The 11,629-nt window shown below is 46.9% G+C and overlaps 1 protein-coding gene across 2 annotated transcripts in view; it reads left to right on the top strand.

Annotated features, from left to right (window-relative positions):
- The window catches only part of UCK2 (uridine-cytidine kinase 2), an 84,821-nt gene extending 80,796 nt beyond the window's left edge, over positions 1-4,025 (top strand). For both annotated transcript variants that reach the window (XM_005539852.4, XM_074001845.1), the window contains one exon: positions 78-4,025. In XM_005539852.4, the coding sequence (XP_005539909.1) occupies positions 78-217 (140 nt within the window). In that variant the 3' untranslated portion in view covers positions 218-4,025. The remainder of the gene's footprint in view (positions 1-77) is intronic.
- Positions 4,026-11,629: the final 7,604 nt, after the last annotated feature.

Genomic DNA, 11,629 nt, shown 5'->3' on the forward strand with positions numbered 1-11,629 from the left:
CTGCGTGCCCTTTCCCCAGACAGACTCCCTGCACCCGTGCCTGCACCCATAACGCTCTGCTGGTCTCTGCCCCACAGTGGCCATCAACCTCATCGTGCAGCACATCCAGGACATCCTGAATGGAGGGCCCTCCAAACGGCAGACCAATGGCTGTCTCAACGGCTACACCCCTTCACGCAAGAGGCAGGCATCGGAGTCCAGCAGCAGGCCGCATTGACCCGTCTCCATCGGACCCCAGCCCCTATCTCCAGGAGACAGAGGAGGGGTCAGGAGGCATTGCTCATCTGTACATACTGTTTCCTATGACATTACTGTATTTAAGAAAACACCATGGAGATGAAATGCCTTTGATTTTTTTTTTTTTCTTTTTGTACTTCGGAACGACAAAATGAAACGGAACTTGACCCTGAGCTTAAATAACAAAACTGTGCCAACTACTACTGGTGATGCCTAATTATGAATCCAACGTGTAACCAGTTATAAATACATATATATATAAAAGGATCTATTTTTGTGTAAATGTACAAATACTGTAAAGCTGTTTGCCATAAGTATTTTGCAGGAGGGTCTGTACTTGAGTCTTTTAGGACTGGAGCTGGAATTTCACCAAGGGGAAATTGCCTGTTGTGTCCCAGGGCGGGGAGGCTCGGGCATCTGTGAGAGACGGGGAGGGTGGCTAAGGTCCCATTGCTCTTGAGTGCCCCGTGGAACTCGATGGGAGTGGGTTTGGAAAACCTTGATTGCCTCCTCTGTCACATACCACTCTTGGAGCTGGAACTTAGTGATATGACAATGAGAGATACTCTTGTCTTTTTTCTTTTCTTTTCTTTTTTTTTTTTTTTTGAGTTGAAATTAGGTAAAACCTCAACTCAAAAATCAAACTCAGGGAAGAGGCCCACTGAGGAGAACAAGTCTTCTGCACTTGCTTCCTGCCCGGCTCCCACCCTCTCGCCTCTGGCTGCTTGGATAGCTTGGTGACTCCTTCCTCACCCTCCTGCTTCTCCGTCTCTCCAAGAAGCCAGAGCTGCCTCTTTCCTTCCCTGGAAGAGATTTTATGGGATCGCTTCCTGATAGAAGATGAAAAGGAGAGGGCAGAACTGTGCCTGCTGTCATATCTGAAGAATCACTGGTTCTTTCTGCTTCCCAGGGACGTAACTGATCTGACTCCTTGGGCTTTTTCCTGTATTGTGGAATATAGAGTGCCCCATTGCAGGCTGGGCGTGGGTGAGGGCTTCGGTAACTGACGCCGGCAGCAGCGCCTCACAAGCTGGCAGGGGAGCTCTGTAGTTTCTGTTTCCTGGAGGTTTGCAGTGAGGTGAGGAGAGTAACTTCGGTCAGGGATTCTCGCTAGCAGCATCACGGCCAGGATGATTTACTTACTTGCAATACCACCTAGTGGATATGGCAGCTGCAGAGCATAAAAGGGGCTCGGAAAAGCAGTTTTTAAAAAGTATTTAAAAGGAGAGTATTTAAATCATAGGTACCTAGGTTGGAGTCTGAGGTTGAAATATTTGGGGTGGAGTTTTCTAGCTTTCCTGAGAGCCGCTGCTTGGTGGCAGTGTTTTCTCTGGAAGTACAGATTCCTGACATTCTGGGTGGAGGGGAGCCCAAGTGAGCCTAAAGGAGGTCTGATTATAGAGTCCCGAGCCTCAGTTTCTGACCACAGAAGAGCCAGAGATTTTCATTTCATTGTTGACCACCCTAGTGCTTGGTGGACTGTGCCCTTAGCTGTCCCACTGTGGCTGCCATTGCCAGAAACATTTTGGAGAACCTTCTCTTTACATTGCTCTCAGAGCCTGTGCGAGCCATTCAGGTAAATTGGTCTCCGTTACTACCTGGTCACACCAAATTTCCCCCTCAGATTCAGCACCATCCAGTCTGATTCCCCTTCTCTGGGTTCAGTTTGACTCTAAATCTGTTTTGCTATTTTAGAAGAGTCAAACCTAGTCTCCAACAGAGCTTGCCACCCGGAGACTTTCAGGAGACCATGCAGGCTCTGAAAGGAGCTCCCAGTCACAGCAGCTGCCTACTTGGAGCAAAGGAAGGCCCCCAAGATGCCTCCTTTGAAAGCCAGAGCTCAACAGGATGGCTGAGTTCTGGAGTGTGTGTTCAGGATCAATCATTATTATCCTTGTAGTCATGGCTTGATCTGTTCTGAGATGAAGCAGGGAATGCAGGCCTGGGTTAGCATCCTGAGGACACAGGGCCCCTGGCCTTGACGGCACTGGGCCGTGCTCAGGTGAAGCCCACCCCTGTCTGGGAGAGCCTTGGCCTTTCAGTGGGCAGCATGCTCAACTTTACTTGAAGCTCCCAGGTGCCAAACCATTTAGTGCCTTGGCTGTTTATCCCACTGCCTTGGAAGATGGACTTGTCTCATCTCTGAGCCTTTACCTAGCTGCTTCCTCATTTACCTGTGGTGTTGGGACCAAGCCTCCAGTATCTCTGAGTAGGCCACTCCTAGCTTGGAAACAGCTATAAGGGCTGCCCTGCCCCTTGTCAAATGATCACCAATTCTTGGTGGCTTGGCTGGGGACACAGAACAGTGTCTGCTGGGGTCTGTGACACCATGTCTGGAACAAGGAAGGGATAGAAGGCTCTACCCCTCTGTGGCAGCCCAGCATTTAGCCAACTCTGTATCTGAACTTGAGCTTTCTAGGAACAAACAATGGTCTTAGTTTTTTAAGAGCCTCTGGGTCTCTGATTCCATGGAGAGTTAGGAGTAGAATTATTAGACCAGAAACCATGACATTTGCCATCAAGGTACTCTTTGCTGTTCAGGTGGAGGCACAGATGAGCAGAGTGGGGTGATGTGGGTTGTATGTGCATGCAAGTCCCCTGGCTCCAGAGCCATCCAGTGGTGCTCGGTTCTCTCTTCCTGCCCAGGTATTGTGTGTGGACCAAGTGTTTAGGAAACAAGCCCAGAAGCATTATGTCACAGGAAGGCCTGGCCTCACACTCCTTCACACTAATGAGCCGTCTACTGACCCAAGTTTCTTATTCTTGGGCAACCTGGGACCACTGAGCAGAGAGATGGGAGTCTATGTAAGAAGGATGCAAGTGTCCTTTGATTTGGAGCGGACAGAGCAGGTCCTTGCAAAGGCAGTGGGTTAAACAACGGGATGTCTGTGCGACAGGCCAGGGGAGGAGGGCAGAGACAGGGTCTCCAGTTCACCTTGCCGCAGAACTAGCCTAATCATCCCTGCTTCTGGTCTTGGCCACTTGGCCATCATGGGGAAGTTGACTCCCCGCCTTACTTGGACTTGGAGCTGGATACTTGTGGGCACACCCTGGGTGGGTTGCCAGCATTTCATTAGGCCGCTGGCTCGGGCCGGAGGCTTGTGTACACTTCAGAGCAGTCGGGCAGCAGGAGGGCCGGAAGCCTGGTTGGTTTGTATATGATCTCTCTTGCTGCTCTCGTGCACTTCCCTTGATTTAGCAACCTTGACCTGCACTGGCCCCCATGGCTGTTGGAGGGAAGTAGCCTCTTGCAGGGAAATACTTTCCTCTGCCCTGGAATCTCCTATGTGCCTGTTAAAGATTCCAGGGCCAAGAACTGGGCAGGCTGAGGAGCAGCTAGGTAGGTGGGTTATGGGGTTCAGGACTGCTTCTGGAAGGGACCGCCTGTACTTCTGTACCACCGTTGTCCTTTACACTTTGCTCAGGGTGGGGTGGGGGAAGCATTCAAACAAAACAAGGAAGGGAACTGTCTGGCAAAGGCATAAGTGGATGCATCCAGAGCTCAGTCCCCTTTCATCTTTTGTCTCTGGACGTTCTGCTGCCCTCCTCATACTGGGGACTGGCATTCCAGGTCAGCTTGGCTGTGGTCTTAGAGGCAGGGAGTGCCTACCCAGTCCTGCCTCAGGAGCAGGGTGAGTAGCTAAATACAGACTTAGGCTTCCCCCCCCCCCCCCCCCTTTAAGATGCTTGCTCCTCTCCCTTTTCTTTTTACCATCCAACCTTTATTGTTAGTGGTTACAAAGTGACCACATATTATGTACTTTGCTGTAAATAAAGACAAACAAAAAGGATCCGGCTCTCGCCTTCTGTGTGATGCTTGGCCCAGAGCAGCGACCGAATCCTGGCTGTGAAGCCCGAGTGGCTCCAGAAGGGCCATGCTGTGCATATGCGGTATAGATGTCACTGGGCCTGCTGTCATGAAGCCCTCATGATCCTAGGGTGTATGTGGGGCAGACCCCAGGCCTCACCTGGGCTCAGATACCGGTTCAGGTAGTGGACTTGCAGTTCTTGTCAAGTGGGAAGCCCGGGCCAGGGTTTCTGGAAGCCTTTGGTTCTTAGGACATTCTGGCGCTGTGTTCCCCCTATGCTATCCAGTTTACCTGGCCTCTGCCCCATTGCCTTCCTTAGGCTGGTGACCCAGCCCCTTCCTTGCTCAAACAAACCCATTTAAAGTAAACTTTTTTGAGGGAGGTGGGTGGAAGATGAGGAAAGTTTACATTATAACAACACAAAACAGTTGCATGTTGCCCACACGCTGTGAATGGATGTATATGTATGTTCATCCCTGTTTTTCAAAGACCTAGGCCGCCCACCAAAAATAGAAAAATGATTGGCTTTTGTCAGGGTGTGGTGGCTCATGCCTGTAATCCCAGCACTTTGAGAGGCTGGGGAAGGAGGACTGCTTGAGGCCAGGAGTTCGAGACCAGCCTGGGCAAGAGGGTGAAACCCCATCTCTACTAAACAAAAATTAGCTAGGTGTGGTGATGCATGCCTGTAATCCTAGCTACTCGGGAGGCTGAAGCACAAGGATCACTTGAACTCAGGAGGCAGAAATTGCAGTAAGCCGAGATCGCACCACCGCACACCAATGCAACAGAGCAAGACTGTCAAAAAAAAAAAAAAAAAAAAAAATGGCTTTTATGCTCTTTGTGGCGCCCTATCCCCTATCAACTTGCCACCTTTCGTAGCTTCTCATTCATCTCTTCCACCACTGCCTGCCAGGCACCCAATGACTGTCATTGATGGGCAGAGCCATTTTCTTTCTAGCCACTAGTTCCACTCTGACAGGTACAACCCCATCTGTGAATTTAGCAGGTTTTTAACAGGATCTGTCCTCAGAAGGTGGCTATTTTAAGCAACACTCAGGTGCTCCTGCAAGAGGTAATGTAAGCATTGTCAGCTTCTGGCAAGTGAAGACGTTGTGAGTCACAGTAAGTGGCTTGCCTGATGTCACACAGGCAGTGGTCATGCAAGGCGGTGCTTAGCTGTGGTTCAGTTTCCCTCTGCACTGCTCGCAATCTCACCTGTCCCAAGCCGACCACCTCTGGACTTTGATGCTTTGCTTGGGATGCCACTTGGTTCTCACTGTGTGTTTCTGCACCTTTGTTGTAGTTGGAGGGGACTGTGGTGCAGGCCAGTAATGCCCCGGAGTCGATTTTTTATTTTTGTCTCCCTACCCTTATGTCACAACATCCTCTGAGCCATCCTTCAGCTCCATAGCTAGGAGGAGATGCCTGTTTGACTAGTGCTGCTTTAATCAGACCCTTAATTGGGGCAGATTAAAAGAAACCTGTTAGGACCTGCTGAAAGATTTTAAATAAGGGGTGGAGAAGGAGACTTGAGATGTGGGAAAGTGCTTTGAGAGGATGGAACCAGAGATGGAGTTCTGTTATTTGGTGCTGGGGGGGATGTTTAGATTTCTATTTTAAAGCAGACCATAATCAGATCACTTTCTAAACCCAGAATGAAGTAAAGCTACTTGCTAGATTTTGGATTTTGTGTGGGTGTGTGTGTTTGCATGTATATATATACACACACACATACATATGCTTATAATTTGTTCATGAACTAAAATAACAAAATACCAAGTAAAAAATTTGAATTAGAACTAAACCCAAGATATATATTCTCAATTAAATGAATGGAGGTGAGGGGCAGGAGAATATGAAGTTGTGCCTTATACATACTCCCTTTTCATACAGTCATATCCATGCTTAGCATTGCCTTTTCTTACTGAGGATGTGTTTGGACTAGATCCAATGGTGCCTATGACATGGTGCCTAGAATGAAAATGGTGCAGGGTTTAATGCAGTGTTCACTGAATTCTGACTGTTCTGGTCCAGGGAAAACCACCAGGGCCTCTGCCTAAATTGCTCACATGTGATGGTGGAATTCTGTGCTGAAAAGCCCAGGAGTTTTTCACCCAAGATAATTGTAGTTGTGGATGTTCTCAAGATTTCTCTTTATAATGGCATATTCTTTCTCTTCTGTTTCTGAAATTTCCAGCTTGCATTGTAATGTTCACATTCAACGTATCCAGCTCTCGTTACACTTTCATTTTATCCTTAAAACAGTCCTGCGAAATATATAAGGAATGTGGTCATGCTCCAGTTTTACTGAGAAGGCAATGATTTAAACCCAAAGCAACTGCTGGGAAGTAGGACACGCTGTATAGTCAGGTTGTCTGGTGTGTGCCTGCCATCTAATGGTGGGATTCAGATTGCCACAGGAAGGTTGTTTTGGGTTGCTGAACTTGGCATATGCTTGGCTACCATGGTTTGTAAGAGAGTTGTTGGAGTGTCCCTAGAAGTCTTTGTTGTTTTTTTTTTTTTTTTCTGAAAAAAATTGCAGGTCTATGCTGTTCCCCAGGTGGGTCTTGAACTTCTGGGCTCAAGGGATGGATCCTCCTGCCTCAGCCTCCCAAGTAGCTGGGACTATAGGCATGCACCACGGCACCTGGCTTTTGGAAAATCTTAAAGTCTTCACTAGGGGAGATGGAAGCTGACCCTCTTAATTCTCTATTGCTACCATCTGTTGCAGTGGTGCCGCAAGATGGCCATCGTAATCAGTGGGTGAGCTTGTTTAAAAACTTGAATGGGATCCATTCCTGAGAATTCTAGGGAGGGAATGTGTTTTTTAGACAGGGTCTCACTCTTGCCCAGGCTGGAGTGCAGTGGCATGGTCATGGCTCATTGCAACCTCAGATTCCTGGTCTCAAGTGATCCTCCCACCTAAACCTCCTGAGTAGCTGTGACTACAGGTGTGCACCACCATGCCCAACTATTTTTTGATTTTTGTAGAGATGGGGTTTCGCCATGTTGGGGAGGGAATCTTTTATAACAAACTGGACAGGTGAATCGGATGGACAGGCAGGGTTGGAAACGAGGGGCCTTGTGTATTTAACCATATAGACCATTAAAATCTGTGGTGTTCGTTGCGTTGGGGATCCCATTTCTCCCAGAAATGTCCTATGTGTTGCTTAAGGACCTCCCCTGCCTGCATGGAGACTGGAAAGAGGGTTTCGAGGCTGCCCCTAAGCCCATTCAAAGTCAGCACCGTTCTGTAAGGTTGTCAGACCCCAGGAGGCTCTGGGCTGGAATTTTCCTGGGAATGTTCCTTAGGACATCTGCTAGAGCTGGGGTGCTTTTAGAAGTTAGCGAGCCCAGTGGTCTTCAAACATGTTTTGGCTGTGGATCCCTTCAGGAAGTCTTACCTGAAGTTTCAATGTGGAAATCAGAGGGAAGCAAAGCTGTGTGGTTGAAACTGGCAAGGAGGGGTCTGGAGCCTCCCCTTAGCCTCTCCCTTGATCTTGGAAACCATTTAAACCCAGGCTTCTCTTTTCACAGATGATGAAATAGACCCAGAAACAAAGTGACTGGGTCAAGATCCCATCGTTGGGCTGTAGGTCTGCAGTGGATTGGATTAGGACAGAGTTGGCTTGGGAAAGAATACCTAAACTAGACTTCTCAGTGGCCACTGCTAGAGCCCTGCCCCTAGGCTGAACTCAGCTGTTGCAGAGAACATTTTAGTAAAACCAAAGCAGGATATTTTGATCAGACATCAAATGGGTTTTAGAGCTTAGCCTACCCCTGGAGCTCTGTGCCTCGCAGGCTGAGATGCACCCATTTCTGGGCCTTTTGCCATCCCGATGCCCACTTTGGGGTGAGGCCGTGATATGGAAGTTGGGTTCGAGGATGGTGTAAGGAAGGATATTTGTTGCCCATATTATTTAGTAATTTTAAAGGGATCCTACAATTTAATGGTGTGTGTTTCACCATTTCTTCAAAATAGTGAAAGTCAAAAAGTCCTGGCATCAAAACGAAAGGGTCTGATATTGTGTTCTCTGATTCCTCAGCTAAAGGGGCTACCTAGGGGGTCAGACAAACTGAGGGACACTTGGCATCTTTAGCAGGACAGTCTGCATCGTACCTGGAACCCCTTTAGGCCCAGTGTCCGCTTCTACTCAGGATGTTCTGGTACCCTGGCTGATGAAAATACCCCATCTTTGTCAGTTGGGGTTTATATACATACATTTTGTGGGGGAGCGCCAGGAACCCCTCTAGCAGGCTACAGAAGGACCCCTTCTCCGAATGTTTTTACATACATGAAATAACACCCCACAAATATCAAAGGAAATAAATTGCAATGCGGTTACCAAAACATAAAGACAAATCTGGGATGTAGTAAGATATGTGTTGCTTTATTAACATATCAAATAACAAGATCTAGCAGCAGATCTAATATCTACCAAAACTGTGTGGTAGTGATGCACCTGAGTGATATTTTGCAATTCTGTAACAATATGTTATGAAAGTAAGTGATTTCTGTGGTTGACAAGCAAATACAGTCAATATTTCTATGATGCCTACAAATTGCCTTCATAATGGAAGGGCATGATAAATTTCAGTTAGAGACTAGAGAAAAGATAGATGTCATTTTTCAAGTTCATGGATTACCTGAATTCTGCTCAGTGCTTTATCCTCAGATTATGAAGCCCTGTCCAGATCCAATCATCCTGGTCACCTGGAGACTAAGGCAGACCGAAGGTTTTCCTCTTTACCCCGCATGTGGAATGAGCTAAGCCTCAGTCAGTGGTGCTAGGCTTCTTGTGAGATGATTGTACTGGCTCTGGCCTGTAGAAATGAAATGAGCATTCCACATTTAAAATGTTCTTGAAATCACATTTAAAAGAGTAAAAAACAGGACTGGGTGCAGTGGCTCATGCCTGTAATCAGTGCTTTGGGAGGCCAAGGTGGGAGGATGGTTTGAGGCCAGGACTTTGAGACCAGCTTGGGCAACATAGTAAGACTCCTGGCATCGTGGTGCGCACCTATAGTCCTACTCGGGTGGCTCATGTGGGACGATCACTTGAGCCCAAGAGTTTGAGACTGAGGGAGCTTTGATCACACCACTGTACTCCTGCCTGAGTGACAGAGTGAGACCCTGTCACACACACACAAAAACAAAACAAAAAACCCAAAACAGGTGAAATTTATTTTTGCGTTATATTTTATTTATATAAACTATCCAAAATATTATTTTAATATGTAATTAATGTAAAATTATTCATGAGATTTTTACATGCTTTTTTTGGTACGGCGTCTTTGGCGTGTCTATTTTGCATTCACGGCACATCTCAATCTGGACTAACCACATATCAAGGGGCTCAATGGCCACATGGCTAGTGGCCATACCATTGGGCAGCACTGGTCAATATAGTTAGAATGATACCATGTCAGGGCTGGGCAAGGCTGCAGTTGAATCCTATTTTTTTTTACCTAAGGGGAAATTGGGGTTCAGAGAAAGAAGGTGATTTGTCCAAGGTCATGGTTAGCTAGAGAGCAAGGCTTTGGTTAGGCCCTGGTCTAGTGGATGTTCTACCATCACGCTGCCTTTTGGTAAAGGTTATGTTTTTCTAGCCCTGAGTCTGATGGAAGGCCTGAGTCTTTCAGGAGAAGCCCAGGCTTTGGGGGTTCCGCCTCTGAAAGCCCAGTGATGAAAGATGCCACAAAGACAGTTAACCAGAGCTGAGGAGAGGAAAGCCTGGAACATGAAAGGCTTCAGGGGATATAGTAATGGGAGATGGGGTCACCTCATAGCAGGAAGAGTAAATGCTGGTTAAGGAATGGGTGAAGAGAAAGTGAATCTTTCTCAAAGAAATCCAGGGTGGAGAGAAGTAAACAGTAAGTTGTCAAAAAGAAATATGATAAACTGGCAAAATATTTGCAATGATATTGAATAGATGGGAACACTAACATTAAAGTCCCTTTATTCCACAGAGGCCAAGAGGAGATGATTGGAATGAGTGGAAGGTGGAAATGACTGGTAATCAAAGGAAAAGAGGAGGAAATGGCAGAATGCTCTAGTTCTTACCTAAAAACAGATAAGGGAAGACGCCAGGGAATTGTCCTTTTGCTTGCATCTCCATCATCTACCCCGAGACTCCACTCTGACAGCTCGCTTGTCCATGGCACTGTGGGTGTGTATGGCGAGTGGCCTCTTCTGCACTGGCGGCTCCTCGAGAGCCCGGAGCATGTCTGGCTCCTCTTAGCGTCCCCAACACGTGGGATGGCAGGTTCCTGCTGCAGAGGAGGTGCTTGGCAAGCATTTGAAAGACAAATGGGAATAAAGGAGTGAGTGACTGAGGGAGAGCTGTTCTGCAGCCGGGACCGGCACAGGGTCGGGCCCTCGCTCTACTCTCAATGCCCCACTGTTTCCTGGGGACATTTGTAGATTGCTCGCTTCTGTCAGTCCTCTTCATCTGAGAAATGAGAGCGTCACCTCTGCCCTCCTCAATTTAGTGGTTTTGAAGACCATGTGAAATAGTCGGTATAACATGCATTGGAGGCAAAAAAAACTATAACACCAACATATACTGTGTTACTTATTTTCAGTACAAAGTGCAACTGGGCCAAAGTGGTATTAAGAATTGATCGAGTTCAGCCTCGACCAATGTATTTGTAAGGAAAATAAGATGTCCACACACAAAGCCAGAAAGCAGATTAGAGCAGATGAGGACAGCAAAGTGGATTCAGGGAATCAAAGCCTGTGTCAGCCAGGCTTGGGGCAATGTCTGCGAGCTAGCAGGAAGCATGAAGACAATGTTCACTCAAGGCGTCAGCTTGTCATAAGACCTAAGCGCCCCAGTGTCAGAGAAGTAGCCCCACCATACTGAGCATCACTGAGGGAGGCTCTTTCAGTGAGGATTAGGTTCAATGGCACATAATAGAAAAACAAAAGAACCAAAACAACTGGCTTAGGCAAGGTAGAAGTTGACTTTACTCACAGAAGTCTAGGGTTTGGAAGTCCGGAACTAATACGGCGGTTTCATCATATCGTAAGGGACTCAGGCTCCCGTTCCTATCATCAGCGCTTGGTTGATGTTTTCAAAGTCACTTTTTGGTCTGAAAAGGCTGCTGGAGTCACAGTCAGCAGCTCTTCATTCTATACAGAAGGAGGAAGAGATGAGGGGCATGCTTTATTCCTGTTAAGGAAGACTTCCCAGAAACACCACATGACACTTCTGCTTACATCTCTTTGGCCGGAACTTAGTCTAGGTCTACACCTACCTCCTAGGGAGGTTGGGAAATGTGATTCTTTTAGTTGACTGCATTCCTACCCTGAATAAAAGAAGAAATGTGCAAAGATAATATAAGCAAAAAGAAACAGTCAAGCATGACAAGCACTCAGTCAATGACATCTGTTAATATAATTTTATTTTATTTTTACATTTATTATTTTAAAAAACAGCTTTATTGAGGTATAGAGGGCATAAAATAAACTACACATATTTAAAGTGTTTAATTTGATAAATTTGACGTATGTATCCACCTGTGAAACCATCACCATAATCAAGATAATGAACGTATCCATCGCCTCCTAAAGTTTCCGC

The sequence above is a fragment of the Macaca fascicularis genome, chromosome 1 (assembly GCF_037993035.2).
Source record: "Macaca fascicularis isolate 582-1 chromosome 1, T2T-MFA8v1.1".
Taxonomy (NCBI): Eukaryota; Metazoa; Chordata; class Mammalia; order Primates; family Cercopithecidae; genus Macaca; species Macaca fascicularis.